This window comes from Tachysurus vachellii, chromosome 10 (genome assembly GCF_030014155.1).
Source record: "Tachysurus vachellii isolate PV-2020 chromosome 10, HZAU_Pvac_v1, whole genome shotgun sequence".
NCBI classification, from domain to species: domain Eukaryota; kingdom Metazoa; phylum Chordata; class Actinopteri; order Siluriformes; family Bagridae; genus Tachysurus; species Tachysurus vachellii.
In genome coordinates, this window is record NC_083469.1 from 23,312,870 (window position 1) to 23,332,540 (window position 19,671).

The 19,671-nt window shown below is 37.4% G+C and overlaps 1 protein-coding gene across 1 annotated transcript; it reads left to right on the forward strand.

Moving 5' to 3' along the window:
• The first annotated feature begins 14,672 nt into the window (after positions 1–14,672).
• LOC132852332 (protein delta homolog 1) lies at positions 14,673–18,198 on the forward strand. Its single transcript, XM_060879480.1, has 5 exons — positions 14,673–15,111; positions 15,332–15,386; positions 15,600–15,730; positions 15,889–16,030; positions 16,336–18,198. Exons 1-5 carry the CDS (start codon positions 15,036–15,038, stop codon positions 17,084–17,086), a joined length of 1,155 nt encoding a protein of 384 aa, XP_060735463.1. The 5' UTR covers positions 14,673–15,035; the 3' UTR covers positions 17,087–18,198.
• The last annotated feature ends 1,473 nt before the right edge of the window (positions 18,199–19,671 follow it).

A 19,671-nucleotide genomic window follows, 5' to 3' on the forward strand; every position in this document is an offset into this window, starting at 1 on the left:
AAGTTACTTCGTTTAGAAATTGAGAAAATTTAAGCTTGGCTTCAATCTTTTTTTCAAAGTGTGCTGAAACAGCAGAGCTGTTATGACTGGAGCTCTTGCTCGGCACATTAACTTTACATTCCATGAGTACTTTCTCTGAGGATTTTTGGCTCTCTGCCTTTCTGTCACTTCGCTGGCGATCCAAGTCCTGGTGGCCGGACTCTGAGTCGCTTGCTGGTTTAGGCCGACTGCCTGAGCTGGCACGGACTCTAAAGACCTCCTCGCTGTGCTGCTTGATGGAGCTTCGCAGGAGACAGGTGGCTCCTGAGCTCCAACTGTTTGTTTCCCAGCTGTCATCCTCACTTGAGCTTCCACTCTGTACACTGGAACTCGAGCTTCTGAAACTGGTTCTCGAACTGTGGAAACTGGTAGAAGCACTAGAAAAGCTATGTTTTGGGCTTTTAAGTACAGAAGAGGACGAAAATCTCTTGAGGTTGGATAATGAGCCTATTAAATGGTGCAGGGAGTTCTGTAGGCTTGAGACTGAAGTCTTCCTGCTAACCTCTGATTCCTTGTGACTGAGGATAGATACAGGTCCATGCAGATTAGTAATGGATCCCTGTAATGTGGGAGATGAGTGACTAGATGAACGATGTGGAAGTGGGTCCTCCTCTGGGTCACTCAGCCATGCCATAAACACAGGACAGGAAGCAATGGAAGAACATGAGCCATGATCCTGCCTGTTAAACAGGGTTTTGACTTGTGTCTGTGTAGAGAAAGATCCATTTTGAGTGATACCTTGACCTGGTTTTGATGCTCCTTTTTGCATTTTTGGTCTAAAGTCCACACCATCAAAGATTGTGTCCAAAAGGAAGTGGACCATGGTGAGTTGCGCTGCACAGATTTCATCACTTTCCCACCCCTGTCTTTGCAATCATTCACCCTAAATAGATTTGCTGTCTGTGCCATGGAACAAGACTCGGACTAGGAGGCTGACATACTTTGTCAACCACACACCCTGTTGTGTCAGTGCCAATATGTGACAATCAGTAGATTATATGCATGAACAGACCTAAATTCTGTATGAGCGCTTCTTTTTGTGTAATAAAAGCTGAAGGAGGCTAATACAAAAAAAAGGATGGACCATTCTATTCTGACAACCATTGTGCTAATTACATACATATTGATATGCTCTAACTGTTAGCTTTCCAGGTCACTTGCTTCTTAATGCAAGGTATTGATTTTAGATACCACGTGATAAGGATGTTAGCGGTGGTGCAGATTCTGAGTACCATAAATCAATTATTCATTGGAATTGTGTTGTTTGTGTGTCACTGTATCTCCTCATAATGCAACATATATGCTTATTTCTATCTCTAGTTTTGCTTGTGGACTACAGAGATTACCTTATTGTAGGTGTAACTGCATCTTCATGTTCTCTGTTTAAATAAGCTACAGACAGATCATTTTACAGTTATTGTGAGTTTTTGTATAGGAGTACTATATAAAATTTTGTTATTTATTGCTGAAAGTGGTGCTAAAGTTGGATTCCAAAGGTAAGGTAAAATAAATATACATATTTGTATTAGTGAGGTGTAAAGTGAAGGGGTTCAGAAGATTTTTATGTTCAAATGTTTAATTTTATAACACTTATTTCATATTTATTTACACTGCATAATCTCTTCAGATTATATACATAGTTTATTTTTACATTATTCATTCATATTGGTAACTTACTAAAATATAAGGTAAACTTTATTGGCAATATTAGAGTACAGAGACAATGAAATGCAGTTAGCATCCAATAAGTTGTGAAAATAATAGTAAGTTATTAAAAGAAATATAGAAAGGTTGTGGTGCAATAAGTTAGGATAGCAGTGTACAAGTGTACAAGTAATTAATGGCATTAATGGGAATCAATTAATGTAACTGAAATATGGTGTAGGAGATATGTGACAATGTGATTACAGCAAAGCAGACAAATATGTGCAAAATAACATACTAATATAAATAATTGTAATGATGAATGATGATCGCAGTAATGTGCAAGTACTTGTCGCAGGAATGTACAATACAGTATTATATGGTGTCTAATGCTGATGTTTAGTTTAGTTAAATAGAAGCTGGCAGTTAAGTTAGCTTGCAGGAATATTAGCTGTATACTGTATGTAACCTACATAGAGCTTACATAGTCTTTAAAGTGGCCCACCAAAAAGGCAGAGATGGATAATGTGCCTTCATATGTGCAATGATTTCCAAGTAAAAAGTAATGGAGATGAAAAAACTGTGGCATTATGTAAAAACAGAACCAGATTTAAATACATTAGAGGCATGCGTTCCATTAAGAGGAGAAATAATCTTGTGAAAATAGCCATTGAAATTGTAGACAACCAAAAGGTACTGAAAGAGACATGAAACAACAAATACACGTTGATTCGGTTAAGGAAGAATTAAACACAAGCTGTAGAAGTCATGCAAATTAATATGACACATACTCACACATGAAAAAACATATCAAAAGCAGAAAATAAATAAATGCAAGGAGTTAAGAGACACTATAAAACAGCGCTGCAGGCTACCACAGGGATGTGGACCGAGTTACCAATGCAAATTAAATTATAAGTGTGCAAATTATACAGACAAGTAAATGCTCATAAAGCCTTCAGCGCTGAAGGAATTTCACCAAATGTCCTCAAATCCTGTGTGCTTCAGCTGTCCCAGGTCTTTATACACATCTTTAACCTTTCACTAATAACTTCTACTGTTCCATTGAGCCTAAAGAAAATGATCTGTTGTGATGAATTGCATGGAAAAACTGTGCTTCGTGAACAGTTATATTTCTTCCACCACTGACCCGAAGCAACCGTTTAGTTGACAGCATCGCTTTTGTTCTTCTAGAATCTGAAAAACCTCTATATCAGGATGTTATTCAGGAAAATCTCAAGACCTCAGACACCACCAGATACCGGGATTGGTCCAGCATCTTGGATGCCTTGCTTGCTGCACATGTCCTGATCTCCGTTCTCCGCCACTGAGAACACTGGAGCTGTGAGAAGTCAACACTTCCTGATTCACCACCATGACTCCACTTTCCCTTACATTGATAATCACATCACAATCAAATTAACTTAATGGTTTGTTATGTCACGTTTTCCCCTGGTGAATTTCCAGACCTTTTTATAGTATCGTGATTTATAATATTGTTTTTATGGACAGTATATAAATTATAGCTGGTCAGCAGTGCATGCACACATACAGTAGCGGTAGCAATTGTGTAGATCATTTTATGGAGTGCTTGACAGAGCTTTATGAACTGCACAATAAAGCCCTTGACTTGAGCTTTAAACATGCACGCACACGCACACACACACACACACACACACACACACACACACACACACACACACACACACACACACACACACACACACACACACACACACACACACACACACACAGTCTGCTTTGCCCTGAATAAATAATTCAACAAAATTAAATTCTGCATGTATTACAGTGCCCTCTGGTGCTTATCAACATCTGCTGGCTTTTGCTTCTCTGAAATTTTTATAGCTTGGAGTGTTAATGGTGTAAGTTTTTTTAAGAGAAAAACCCTTTATACAAAATATGTACAATATGTTTAATATATAAGAAGCAAAATTAAATACGTTTTAATATTTTTAAAATGTACTATCTGAAGTAATAGAATAAATAATTTTGCACAGACTGATGGGTTTAATTTTCCCATCATTTTATACATACCTTTTACATCTCTCAGTCCTAATCTTAAATTCACAGGTTCATATCAATGTGATCATTCTAATGATTTCTATAGTATGAATTTAAACGATGACTTGTATGTTAGACACATTAAAAAATGTATGTTGTTGTCCTTTGGCTGCTCCATGTTTGGGTTCGCCACAGCGGATCATCCAATCCACATATTTGATTTAGGTACAGCTTTTAGGATGCCTTTCCTGTCCCAGCGCTCCCATTTTATCCGGGCTTGGGACCAACATTTAGAGTTAACTCCTCGGTGTCTGGGTTGGTTCCCTGCCTGGGCTGTGACAGTGAGAGTGTGGGATCCTGACACTGTACCACCAGGGCCCAATCTAAAAAAAAGTAGTTCTATAGGATCTATGGACTAGTTCCTGAGACTTAATGTTGCAATTAATGTCTGTTCAGAGTCTCACACACTCTCTCTGTGTTCTCATTGGTTTCCTTTGGGTTCTCTGGTTTCCTCTTACTGTCCAAGAACATTCTGTTAGACTGTTTGGTGTGTGTGAATGAGTGTGTGTGATGGACTGGCACTCCAACCAAGACAAATTCTACTTTTATGGGGCCCATGGGTTCTGGATGTCCTGCCATCATCTAAAGCTGTTACTGATAATGAGTGAATGTTTTGGAAGACCGTTGTTTATGAGTTACAATTTGTAGAGCGTGTGTATATGTGTCCATGCATGAGTGTGTTTCTTTTTTTTTATAGCTGAAAAAACCTGGAATCTGTGCTTGTGCTTGTGCTTTGTGCTGTTGCCATGTCAACAGTCTCCTGCATATACATGAGAAGAAGGATGTTTTTCAGAAAACCAGAAGGAAAAAGGATCACATTAATTAATGATACATGTAATGTTAGATTACGTGTAATGATTTGTTTGAGTGCTTCATTTGTATACAATACGTATACAACATCCTGGAATAACAACAGGCAATGAGTATTACAAATATGTTGATGTAGGCATTATGTTTCTGAGCATAACTTTAGATTTCAATTCAATTCGACTCAATTCAAGTTTGTTTTTGCAGCACGTTTACCAATAAACTTTGTCACAAAGTGGATTTACAGAAATGTACTGTATGAATTCAGGATATAAAAATTTCAGTTTATAAATTTATTCCTAATGAGCAAGCCACAGGTGACGTGGCAAGGAAAAACCTCCTGAGACTATAAGAAGAAGGAACCAGACCCCAAAGGGATAGTGTGATTAGAAATAATTTCTTTCTGTAACTTTTCTCAAAAATTGCAAAAGGATGGAGTGCAATATCTGTGTTAATTGCAGTCCTAAAGCTATTATGGCAACTGCAGTCCTAAGCCATTGTTGCAGAACTGTTTGTGTCAATCGTCCAAAGCCAGCTTCATGATTTCTAAGTGATAGCATTCAAACTATTCTTATATATCAGTGTGGTCCATCTTCAACAGCAGTGACCATTTATTAAAAATTATCACATTGTTTGTTTTTTTTTCTCGTACAGTATAGGTCATTGTCCCACTTAACCTTTATATAAATAGTGGTTTCAGCAAATGGCAATTTGACCATACAATCTAATCTTATGCCACATTTGTACACTGTTACCCAGACAGATGTAAACAGTGTGTGCAGTCTTTAAAAAAATGGCATAGTTACATATTACATATGTAAATTACATATTCAGTATAATAAATCATTAACATATTAAATCATTGCACATACAGTACAAGGATATTCTGATACAGAGTCTGATATCAGTACAATACAATTCTTATTACGATTTAGGATTTCTTTGCTGCTACATTTGTATTATCAAACCACAGCTGCTACAGCACTAAGAAATTTAAGACTTCTGTAGGAAAGAATCAATGTTAAGTTTATAATGAAATCTTAATTCCATTCAACTCAAACATTATTTATATTTACATTATCTAGTCCAGTGTCAACAAATGAGAATGAGGTTCCCTTCTGAGCCTGGTTCCTCTCAAGGTTTCTTCCTCATATTTGCTCAGGGAGTTTTTCCTTGCCACCGTCATCACCGGCTTGGTCATTAGGGATAGATGTTCGAGATGTTAAACAAATAAATTGAATGAAACTGAATTAAAAATTTATACCATAAACAACAGTGGTCTCAAATCTCAGACCGTTCTCATTTGAGTGCATGAAATTGAAATATCAACAACTGGGAATCCACTTATATCAGCGAAAATCAGGGATTTATTTCTTTATTATTTAGATTTATTATCATGGATAATAGCTGCTTTATATAATGCATAACAAATTCAGAACTACAGAAAGAAAAAAGATCACATTATATATATGACACAATGATACCTAGTCTAGATCATACGGCTGTATAAAATACATAACTATTTTGCTTTAATCCATTAATTGCCTTATACCAGTCCACAATAGTCTGTAGTGCCACTCTGTTTTCCAACATTGAACCAAATTTGAAATGTTACACGTGTGAATATCTTGGCATATAACGGCTGTGTGACTATCTGCTTAGAATGAACGATACTGAAGAGGCATTTATCTGAAGCACAGGTTCCCTTCAGCATGTCTTTCTCAGCAGCCTGATCCACCCCTTGCATTCATTATGGATGCAAACGTCTCTAAGGTGGAAGTACGGGTTGTAATCTCCTAATAAGCAAGCAGGCAAGCGCATTCTTTATTTTGAAGAAGCTGTCATCAGCCAAAAATAAACTACAGTGTGGGCGACTGCCAGCTTCTTGATATTAAGCTGGCACTCGAGGAGTGGTTTCATTGGTTGGAGGACTAGTGGACTGTTTCTGACACAAATTATTATTACTTCTAAACAGGAGTGTAGATGTGAAAGTATAGATAGATCAATAGTTTGTCAAAATCTTTGTGTTTCATAACCAGAAAAATAAACTATAGCAGTAAAAACATAACTCTAATTCTTTTCATTTTGGACTGCCAGAAATGACTCCTGCCTCCTAACCTCCTACAGTCCAGGATTTGTGTTGTATTGCATGTCAAGCAACTGCACCTTTTCAAACTGCTGCTCATGTTGCATCCTGGGGCAGTGTATCAGAGGAAACCATGATCTGTGCCTTCCACATACATGAGCTGTGAGTAATGGGGCAAGGCCAATTCTTGTACTCAAATGGCTTCTTTAATTCGCTCTAGGACTACAGGCTAATTCCTAAATGCTATAAACGTAAAATGTAATATTAACTTATTGCAAATGTTACCACAAGTGACTTTTGTGTTGCTGTATGAGACACACTGGCATGTAGCAGTCCAGCAGTCCAGTTCATAAAGTTGTAGATTGTATAAATTGTTTAAACTTTTTCAAATTTCCTAGACTTTTGGTAGATTGGCAAGTTGTTTTGTTCTGCAAAGGTCTGAAGACGTTTGGTGATGGACACCAACAAAGCCCAATTTTTTTAAATTATTTGGATCTGAACATCTGTAACAACATCTGTGGACCAGCCCCGAGGCTATGAAAATACTGCTGCCTTTTCACAATTTTCCATTGCCACTGCAAAACCAATACAACCAGTACAATGGCACATGGAGGAAATGCATGCAGCAATTCATTCATTCATTTTCTACCGCTTATCCAAACTATCTTGGGTCACGGGGAGCCTGTGCCCGTCTCAGGCATCATCGGGCATCAAGGCAGGATACACCCTGGACGGAGTGCCAACCCATCGCAGGGCACACACACACACACTCTCATTCACTCACGCAATCACACACTACGGACAATTTTCCAGAGATGCCAATCAACCTACCATGCATGACATTCGACCGGGGGAGGAAACCGGAGTACCTGGAGGAAACCCCCGAGGCACGGGGAGAACATGCAAACTCCACACACACAAGGCGAAGGCGGGAATCGAACCCCCAACCCTGGAGGTGTGAGGCGAACGTGCTAACCACTAAACCACCGTGCCCCCTGCAGCAATTCAATTTAATTCAATTCAAATTTATTTGTATAGCATTTTTTACAATTGACATTGTCTCAAAGCAGCTTTACAGAACATAAACATAGAAAAAAGGTTATTATAAAGAATAATATAAATATTAATAGAATACAAAATTCAAGATTAATATTAGATATATTTAAATGTGTTTGTATTTATCCCCAATGAGCAAGTCTGAGGTGACTCAGGCAGCAGTGGTGAGGAAAAACTCCCTTGAATGGAAGGAAGAAACCTTGAGAGGAACCAGACTCAAAGGGGAACCACATCCTCATATGGGTGATACTGGGGTGTGTGATTATAAATATACAGTCTGACAAATTGTATTGATGTAAAAGACAACATGGAGTTGGCATCTCCTCTTTAGTATCGCAGAGTCTAACCGGAGCTGGTAGAGTCGGAAGACAATCGGAGCTGGTACAATTTCTGGATGCCTCGGGATGGGTAGAAAGAGAGAAGCAGTAGAGAGGGATTAACATATACACTGTCCATAATATTAGCAAGCACTAGATGATAATGTGCATTTGGTCTGATGTAATTGAGCACAATATTATGGGATGTATTATGTGTACGCCTGACACATATTAAAAGAGATTAAAAAGAGATGAGTTTTTAATCTACTTTTAAACTGGTAAAGTGTGTCTGAGCCCTGAACACTATCAGGAAGACTAATCCAGAGTTTGTGAGCTAAAAATGAAAACGCTCTACCACCTTTAGTAGAGTTAAATATTCTGGGAACTACCAGAAGTCCTGAGTTTTGTGATCTCAGAGAGCATGAAGGATTGTAACGTGTTAAAAGACTAGTTAGATACATACTGTAGGAGTTAAACCATTTAGAGCATTGTAAATAAGTAGCAGCAGTTTGTAATTAATTTTAAACTTAACAATAGCCAGTGTAGAGATGATAAAAATGGGGTTATATGATCATATTTTCTTGTCCTGGTAAGAACTCTGACAGCTGCATTTTGGACTAACTTAGCCTATTTATTAAAGATGCAGGACAACCACCTAGTAATGCATTACAGTAGTCCAGTCTGGAGGTCATGAATGCATGAACTAGCTTCTCAGCATCAGATACAGACAGGATGTTTCTCAGCTTGGAAATATTTCTAAGGTGGAAGAAGGCTGTTTTTGTAATATGGTGATATGATTTTCAAAAGACAAGTTGCTGTCTAATAGAACACCCAGAGCTTTGTCGAGATAGTAGTTACAGTACATCCCTTTAAATGGAAGTTGAATTGTGAGAGCTACTGTATCACTGGGCAATTGCGAGAGCTATCACTGGGCAATGTTCTTACAGCAAGAACATTCTTCAAGCAATCAGGTTCACGGTCTGGCAAGTCACTGGGGCCTAACATACCTTCCAGACAGAAAACAGAACTTTAATATAATGGCAGTCAGAAAATCTTTTAGGCTGTCTATATCTAGCAGGGATATCAATAGCAACTACCCCAGAAACTGTGAATGGCTGCACCTCAAACCATTAGAGCATTGGATGAATGCTTAATGATTGTCAAAGCATACATCAGTATTGTTGACATGGTTGGTGTGTACTCAGACTGAGACATTTGTCTAGTATGGATTTTTTCTTTTGATGTATGTCTTCCAGCACCAAGGGAAAGAAGTAACAACAAGAAGCCTAGGGGATGAGTGAAAAAACCTGAAAGGAAAGTGAAGGCATATCCATGAAACAAGCATATCCTTGTTTCCTAGCAATCGGATACCTCACTGCTCGATGTAGTATGCAGACCAAACAGAGCAAATAGACCAATAATCTGACCTCCATGCCCATTATTATGCCAGATAAATGTGCAAAGCAGATGACACCTTGAATTCATGGGTTTGGTCCCTAGGGCTTTGCCAGGTGCCAGAGTCCATGTTTTTTTAATATAATAATTATGTTTGCTCTATCTTCATGTTGAAAGGCATGGACAATTTTTTTTTTAACTTCAGTTTTTATTTATTTATTTATTTTTTTTATTTTTATTACGGTATTTCCCTCCTATTTTTTTTCACACTCTATTTTCCATTCACAGCCAAATGATAAAATCACGTAATGAAACCATTTCGAAATTGTGGTTTGAACGATGTCCTTATTCATTTATTGTACAGTTACAGTGTTTTGCCAGAACAGCTTACATTTATCTCATTTATAAAATCAAGCACTATGAGGGATAAAGGCCTTGTTCAAGGGACCAACAGTGGCAGTGTGGCGGGCTGAGATCTGAACTAACGACCTACTGATCAGTAATCTGTCTTAAACAACGAAGTGTAATACTAGAACAATAATGTGGCAAAATATAGTACAGTTGTGTGTCTTCTTAAATAATTTTAAACATAATTACTTTTATGGCATTTGGCAGACACTGTTATCCAGAGTGACTTACATATTATCTCATTTTTATACAACTGAACAATTGAGGGTTAAGGGCCTTTCTCAAGGGCCCAGTAGTGGATCTTTGGTGGACCTGAGATTCAAACTCACAAAATTTAAATAATACCTAATTAAAAATAAAATGGTAGCTCAGTGTTTAAGGTGTTGGACTACTGATCGGAAGGTCATGAGTTTGAATCTCAGCTCCTTTAAGCTGCAAAATTGTAAGTCACTCTGGATAAGGGTGTCTGCTAAATGCTAGAAATGTCCTAATACTAATATAAAATACATATATTGTATAACTCCAGTTGGTTTTGTTTGTGACCTTTTCTCCTAAATCCCACAGTTGTGGCGCTGTAGTAACCATATTTACATGACATACTTAATGTACATATTTATCACAGCTTAACCCGCAGTAGAAATTAATAAATGAATACATGAATATTAATTTCTTGAGCGAAGCTTTCGTGCCACTGCATGAATAAAAATGTTAACATTATCCCACATTTATATTTTATTGAATGTTATCAGAAATCTGTACGTTTGCACCACTGCCCAAAAAACCCCCCCAAAAATCCCCCCTATCATTAATTTCTTTAATTTTTATTTTTTGTCATTTGGTTTTCTACTAGATTTCACTGAATCCTGTAACTGAATGACAAAAAGACAGCTTGAGGATTTTCTTATAAATAACAACAATATGATATGAGAATGTAAGAATCTTTTACACATTTTATTACTGATTATTATTCTGTAGGAGGTTTAGTTGTAGTATTTGCTACTGTAGTGGAAGTTTTGAGTACACAGCACTCTGGAAGATAAGAAGAGCTATTAGTTCCTCAGGAGCTCTTGGTCGCTTAAGTCCACTTAACTACAAACTGCTGTAGGAAGGACATTATTTACATTGACATTATTTCCTGTCCAGTGTCACCCAAATGAGGATGGGTTCCCTTCTGAGTCTGGTTCCTCTCAAGGTTTCTTCCTCATATCTTCTCAGGGAGTTTTCCCTTCCGTCCATTACCCATTGTGAACAAATGAATCACGTTTTTAAGGCAGCACGTAAACTTTCGTATAGAGAGAGAAAGAGAAAGAGAGACTGTATTCAAGGCATGTCTAAGTAATTAATACTGAGGAAGCTCTGTAATGAGAAATGTGTCTTGCCACACTTTCGGCCCACAAGGATATTTTTAGCCTCCCCATCTTATTATATCTGGAATGAGTAGTCACTATTGGATGCATCACAGTCCACAAGTAGAATTAGCTTTCATACGCTGCTTCTATGACAACTGTGGATGGATTTATCTAAGCTCGTACCGTCTGGCTTTTCATGCTTATTAATAAATTGGGAGCTGAGTGCACTATCAGATAAGAGCATATGAATATAATAGGTCTATTAGAACAAAGGTCATTCTTTTATAATATTTATATATCCAAAGAAAACCTATCCATATGTGATATAAATTTAGAGCGTTAGGAGTGTGTGTGGGTGGGGGGACGACACGTAAACCACAGTGAAGATTACATTTACCAAAAAAAAGCAGTCTGTCAACTCCTGATTAATATCTGACAAACCACTGAATCCTATTTTACATATTTTCAGTGATTAACACAGAAGATTATCAGACACTTAGGTTTGCAACGAAAAACAACAACAATTCTACAATAGAAAACAATGGAGTAGAGTTGAGTAGAGACTCATTTCAACTAGTGAGGGAATGAAGATGAAGTGAATAATAAATATCCAAAGCATGCTGCAGTGGTAAAATGCAATAGCTTTCTTTTACACAACTAATTCTAATTCAAATGCAAATTCTAACTCTAATTCCATTACAGTAACATCTTCTTTTGCACAATTCTTTTACTGAGATAATAAAGGTGTCCAGATGTTTAGTGTGTATTGAACTTTTACTATTTTTCATGTATTTTTCTTGTAGCATGGAACGTTAAAAAAACATAATACCATTACTTTTACACAAGCACTGAGAATGAGGTAATTTAATTAATTGAATTGAAACTTTTCATTTAAAGGTGTGTGTGTGTGTGTGTGTGTGTGTGTGTGTGTGTGTGTGTGTGTGTGTGTGTGTGTGTGTGTGTATTTGATTGATTACTATTAGAGATGTAATTGATGGCATTCTCCAGTCCAGAAATAATCCCTAAGCATGTGATTATAACAATCTCATGTAGATGATCATGCAGTAAATGATACACATACACATAAAAATGACTCCATCCATCATTATTGATTGATGGCTTTTGTGCTCATCTTAATAACTGTCACACATCTGTCCAGATAGATGTACTAATAATTAGTCCAGTGACGTTTAGATGTCCGCAGAAGAATATTTAATTAATTAGCCTTTACTGTAGTGTCGCCAACAATAGACATACAACTATTAATCCTAATTGATTATGTTATATTTCCACCCTCATCACACAGTACAGTGTAAACATTTTTAATCATTTTAATGGTGAATTAAAAACCATTCAAAAATTACCTCTTTAATGTTATGAAGATTCAGAAAATCCAGATTTACAGGATGTTAACTGTAATAATATGGTTTAATTTTCTGTAAATAGATGAATGGAAGGAATCTGGAATGGTGTAAAACTGTGGACTGCTTATTTTTATTTATTTTTTTTTAAGTAAATTTAAATTCCTTGCACTTCCTTTTTCTCAGTGTAAGACGATGCATTATCATGGATGCTTCAGGCATTTTTTGACAGCACCATTGAAAACATTTGCGCAGCGATGTCAAGCCCCGTAATTACATCCTCCCACCTCTCATACCTCTAATACATTTGTTTATCCACTCTTCAAAATCCAGGCCATGGAGCAGCACATTGAAGAGGTCCATGAGAAGTGGTTCGGTGTAGAATAATTATGAAAAAGAAAATAGTCTTAGCTGAGATTTCAAAACATTGTTCTGATGATTCAAAGAGCTAGAGGAGGTGCCACTCCATCAGCTGAGAGATGAGTTTAACATGAGTCTGAAGGTCCTTACTGCTTAATTGCTTAATTTCACAAGATCAATTAGTTTATTACTTTTGTGAAATAATTTAAACTGCAAGCTTGATTTCTCGAAAATCTGAATTAAATCTGTTTTTAGATTTAATAGGTCCAGAGAAGCTAAATAGGTGGAGATGGCATAATATAATAAACACTGATTCAGTATCAGTATCTTCAGTCTTTAGGAGCATCTTTAAAACATCTCATTTAGATAAATGTATCACATAAATGTATAAATGTTTTTTATACCTACCGCCTGATTAATTGAATTGTCATTTTAGAAATTACTGTCAGTTCTACGCTACCTGAATTACACGCATCTGTTTCATAAACAAGATTACTCTGTGATAGGCCTGTAATTACCTTGAGCTGAGCTACCATGGATCCAGACGTGCTTGTTTATTCCCCACCTTGTTCTTTTGACCATTGCTCGAAGACATAAAACAGCGCCTCATGGCACCCCATCAAGTCTGGAGAGTCCTTAGGAGTGGGGGAAGGCTGCCTGAAAGGACGGATCACAAATGAGATCAAAGGACAGCAAATCAATGGCTGATGCCTCTCCTTTAATATGGCAAATGAAAAGCTGACATTTTCAAACAGATACAGGAACTAGATCAATGTTGTACTAGGCTATATTTGTCTGCTTTTGGCATGATTCAAAATTATAATGCATTTCTCTTGCACAAATTTTTAATAATATCTATACTGCCTTTGAACTTGTACTATCTTTTACTGTGGGGTGCATTTTATTGTGCACTGCACTTGATTAGACACCACACTCTGGTTTCACCTGTGGTATGATCACCAACATTCTGCAAATCGGTCAGATCATTACGAGAGATTTGGAAAGAAACTACAAACCACTCCAAGTGATTTGTGTTAAAACATCTTCCCCTTGGTAATTTAGAAATTTGTAGAAGTTGTTGCTGTGGAACCTGTTAACAATATTTATTTGCACCTTGGGGCTTAGAGTATGTGTTCAGTCACATAAAATACCCATACATTTGTTTAAGTAAGAATACTTAAGAATATAGAAATCATTTTAGACGAACAGTGGTATAAAATAGCACATAATCCAGTACATCTGAGGCAGATGTTACGGGTTTTGTTCAAGGACCCGACCGTGGCACGCTGATACAGAAACCTGTGAATTTCTTCACACTAAACCAACTCAAACAAAATTCTGACTTGCATACAAAGTGTTTGTATTTGCCTAAAAAGTCACTAACATAAAAAGCACCAGTCTCAACACAAAGAGTATATTTTTATTCCTTCTTTTTTTAACAGTCTCACCCCTGACAACATTACATATCCCATTATGCACTGCAATTTCCCAGTATTTCATACTAAAACAGTGCACTGCTTTAATTACCTAACCGACCTAACTATTGGGTTGTTCTATAATGGTGAACAGCACCACCGATTATTTAAATCCATCCTGTCCTTTTAGACATGGACTTTTTTTTATTTTATTTTTTTGAGAAGGAAACATTTTGAGTGTTATAGTTTTGGAACCAACCTGTCAAGGGTCATTTAGGAGGTGTGTGTGTGCTGCTGGGCACTTCTGGGAGGAGCCCGTTGTGTGTGTGTGTGTGTGTGTGTGTGTGCGCGCACTGTGCTTTTGTGCAAGATGCATGGATTTATTACTGCTTCGAACACAAAACTATATTATTATTAATATCAACTGAACAAGTCGCACGAGCTTCAGGATTAAACGGGTCTCCTTTATTGCGCATCATATGAGTGCGGTGAAATATTTCTGTTCCACTTTTGGTGCTGGCGCGTTACTGTAGGTGCCACTTTGTTGATTCGGATCGTGTGCAGTTTGGACATAAAGCACAGAAGAAAAAGCATTGGGAAGTGCGCTGTTCCACTCTTGTAGCTCGGATGTGTATTATTGAGTGTTTGTGATGAGAGTGAACTTTGCGTAATTGAGATGTGCTCCAGGAGCACAAGGACTTAACCCAAGCCACAGGATGTATGTGTGTGGATTTCTGAGCATGGCTTGTATTTTATGCTCAATTCTTCTCGGCTTGGCTGTCCACGGCAAAGGTAAATGTTCCTTCCTTCCTATCTATTTATTTTGTTTTGTGTAGTCTGTGTGTATACACGCACACAGACGTTTGCATTTCCCTGGAAAGTGTATTGATGCGCGCGTGCGAAACGTGCAGTGATCCATTTACACGACGTAAAATCGTTCACAATTAATGTTCTTTAACATGTTTTTTTTATTTTTTTTTTTTTATTGGAATGCATTTCTATATTGCTGCAGAATGCGATTCTGGGTGCAATCTTGAAAATGGGGTTTGTGACAATGGAGTGTGCAGGTATGTTAAGGCATCAAATATGCATTTTAGTCTTATGTGCTGTCTTTAGCTTCCTTATATTGTATGGAGCTTCCATAACTATATAAGTTCACAAAACTTGGGCAAAATCAAACTGTATATGTTGTATATACAGATGCATCATTTCTGGAGAGAATGTATATATATATATATGATACTACACATTATTACTGAAATAATGATCACTTTTTCAAGGTGTAACCCTGGCTGGAAGGGTGCAACATGTGAGAAGTGCATCCCTTTCCCTGGTTGCATTCATGGAACATGTAAAAAAGCTTGGGAGTGTATATGTGAGCAAGGCTGGGTGGGCAATCAGTGTGACCAAGGTGAGACTCAGTTGTTGTTAATCAGTGTCTGGACCTCTAGACTTGCCTCGGCAATTATGCATAGTATGACCTTGGCTGAGCAAGATAATTACTGTAAAACCATGGCTAAGGAATGTATGCAGTGAATAAGAAGATGAATAATTTGTTTTTTTCTCCAGATAGCCATCTATGCATATCACAGCCTTGTTCTGTCAATTCAACCTGCATTGAAACAGAAGAGGGTGGATATCTCTGTATCTGTCCTCCTGGATACACAGGCAAAAATTGCCAGCTGAAGAAAGGAGAGTGTCTAATGAATGGGTAACATCGATCTTGTTCACTATTGAAAAAGTGAAAGAGCAATTTGTAATTCGTGTTTGTTTAATCCTATAAATATTTCTGTTGCTATTGGAATTACACTTGTGTTATTATAGCAATCTGGATTCACAAGCAAGAAAATTCGCAATTCCCAAATGTAAAACCCTTGTATAAGTGAACTGATAATATTAATCAAGCATTTAACTGTTTTCTTAGTCTGTATTAATTCAAAATAATCAACTCATTCAGACAAATCAAATTTGATTCAGATCATTCTCTTTATAAAAATTTGCTGTTTTTCTTTCCAGGTCTCCATGTCAGAATGGTGGAACCTGTGTGGATAAGACCGGATTTTACACTCACTCATCTTGCCTGTGCGTTCCCGGATTCACTGGAGATTTCTGTGAGATTGATGTTGACGCTTGTGAGTCAAACCCGTGTCTAAATGGTGGCACATGCACTGATCGTGGACTAGACTACACCTGCGTTTGTCCTCCTGCTTTCTCGGGCCCCATCTGCAACATTAGTCTGGCTTCATGCTCTGACAGCACCTGTAGCAATGGAGGAACCTGTATAACTGAGCCTGGCAGAAAAGCTCGATGTATCTGTCCACCTGGTTTAACAGGACCTTTGTGTGACATTCAGATCAATGAATTCAAACCGAAAGCTAAGTTTAAAACACCAAACCTAAGCCATCCTTCCCAGCATTATAGCCTCCCTGCTCATCCTTTCAACAAAATGTTAAGGCACCCTGAGCATGAGTTCCTAAAGATCACCATGAAAGAGTCGGTGCATGCTTCTAGTCCGCTGGTCACACACAGCCAGGTTATCTGCTTTGCGATTTTGGGTCTGCTCACTTGCCTGGTAGTCTTGGGTACCACAAGCATCATCTACTTCAATCGCTGTGAGATGTGGCTGGCAAACGCCAAGTATAGCCAGCTTATGCGCAAACAGAGAAACTTCCTCCTGAAGGCCAGTGACAAGGAGCACTCAGTACATATCATCCTACCTGAAAAAATTAAGCTGACCAATTACGGAAAGCGCTACACAACCATATAACAGCTGGACCACCAGACACTCTACACAATCTTATGGTTTTCTGATCAACAAACGATTGTTACATGTTTGGTTCATGAATATGAATATTAGCATAATTACAATATGGGTCTCATTGGGAAACATTTAGGAAATGATTTATTTCAGAGGCTAGGAGTAGAATTTTGAACGTTTTATATATAGTTGTTATACATGGTATATTATAGTAGCGCTGTCTAATTACAAACAGCTCTGTATATTAGGAAAAACCCACAAACAAAGAAACAAATTCCCCCTTTTCCCCTGTAAAGTGGGCTGAATGATATTAAAATCAGTATTAGTTTATTCACTCATTAGTTAGCAGGCTATTTAACCTTTAGTCATCTCTTGAGGTTATATCCACATCACTGAAAGGAATCGAATGGAAATAAATAAGTTTTAACTCCATAGTAAACCTGCTTCAAAGAAATTTGCTGTGTATTTGGAAATGTGTGAGAAACACATTTACATTTGTGTTGTTGGTAATGACAACTTGTTCCTTCGACCCATGCTTTAGTACGTTAAAGAAATTCACTTCATAGTACACTTTTGTTATTTTTTGCTTTTACCATATTAATCTACATTTACCACACTTGATATACCTTTGACATTATTATACAAGAGCACAGTGTGAACTTTTGGTGGTAACTGTAATATGAATAAACATGTAAATAAATATTTGTGTAGCTGTGAACAACCATCTTTTGCATTGTGACACTTCTTCATTTTGTATATATTCTAGTCCACTTTTATATGTAAAATAGGATTTGGAAGACGGTCTATTTGATTCGCTTCCTTGATTATGAGATTGTTTTGCTTTGATTTTTAATAACTGCATGTGATTACGGTTTTGTATTATTGCCAGTGCTGCGGTCAAAATGTTTGATGATTTGCCACCATCTTGTGGCTACACTGCTGTGAAATCAAACGATTCATGCTGTGATATGTTTGAAATGCAATGTGTCATGATTAATTCTTATTTGATCTACATTGTGACCAGAACCTTTCCTAATCATTCATGGGAAACGGAAGTGAAGGGTTGAGGGCAGATTATACTCTATTAAAGTCAATAGCAAGAGCAATGAAGACTGAATAACGTTTACATTTATTCACTGCTTGAGATGGGGAAAAAAAACATTAATTTTTGAATGTCTGAAATATGCTATATATTGCTTTAATAAAGAAGGCATACACAAAGTAATCAGTCATTTAAAGTGAAATACCCATTGTGCCATTTAATGGTCTTTGTGTGTAAGAAAATATTATGTAAAGGTACAAACAAACAAACAAACGAATTCATTTCTATGAAGTCCTCATATAAAGTATGTATGACGTATGAAAGTCATAAGAACATATGCTACAACCGATCTTAGCCAGGAAACTACAAACAGACAGTTGCTCCAGGCAAAGCCAAAAATTAAAAGACAGTAGCCTTTACCAGTCTTAAGGCCCTTTACCTGGTAAAAGATTTCTACTAGCCAGAAAGTCCAGGGACTGGACTAAACACAATTTAAAACAAATGACTGTAATGAAGGACAGAAGTTATGTCTGCTCCTAAAGAACCAATTTACAAAAAAGCAATTGCTCGTCTCATAAAGCTGGATAGACATAAAAAACATAGAACATACAAACCCAGAACCTGTACCAACTCCAATATGATTGATAGACATTGAAGCCATGGCTGCACCAGTAGATCTGAGAAACAATGATACAACAACTACTCCAAAACTCCTGACAGACTCGGAATGCCCGGCTCATCCATTAGTGACCAATAGACACAGTAGCCATGCCTCCTGCTTTAAGACTGAACCCACACTTTCCCCAATAGGACTGATAGATCCCAGTGTCTGCACCAGTAGGATGAATAGATGTAGAAACCATGCCTCCTCCAACATGACTAAAAGACACAGCAGCCTGGATTCCTCATATAGGTCTGATAGAACTAGGCCAAGAAAGAGAAACAAGAAGGGAAAACAACAAACGAGGGACTCAGGGGCACAGAGCAAACATCAGTCTAGGCATCAGTCTATGGGAATCCCACCCAACCTTAAATTACTGTATAACTGTGAATCTCACCCCAGGTAAGTGTCTAATCAAAGGGAGAGCAAACATCACTCTAGGCAAATCTAAGTCTATCCCAACTCTAACCCCAAGCAAGTCCCATTAGAAATACCTGAATAAATGATTGTGAATAAAAATCTATGTATATGTAAATGTATATGTTTCAATTTCTACCCAAGTAGCAAGTCAGAGGCAAGGTGGCAAGTAAAACACAAGATGTGTATATATATATACTGTACATAGTGAATTCTAGGTACCAATAAAAAACCTGTCATATGCTGATAGTTTGAAAAATTTGGTAAAAACTTGGACTCCCCATGTCCTCCACTGCCTCACAAATGAAAATATCTGTGAGTTTAGCACTTCTTTATAGAGTGATGGGACTGGCAGACATTTATTTCCCTTTAAGTGGAATCCATCTATCACCCCAGGCAAGACTATTCAAACAACCATTAAACACCTGGGAGCTGAACATGCGAAGGCAGTTTCTACAATGATGGTATTGCCTG

Bases quoted from the DNA above. Each gene is read 5' to 3' on its own strand.
- LOC132852332 (XM_060879480.1), top strand. From the start codon at position 15,036: ATGTATGTGTGTGGATTTCTGAGCATGGCTTGTATTTTATGCTCAATT. The intron at 15,731-15,888 runs GTGAGACTCAGT...TTTTTTCTCCAG, and splicing joins GGGCAATCAGTGTGACCAAG to ATAGCCATCTATGCATATCA. The intron at 16,031-16,335 runs GTAACATCGATC...TTTTCTTTCCAG, and splicing joins GGAGAGTGTCTAATGAATGG to GTCTCCATGTCAGAATGGTG.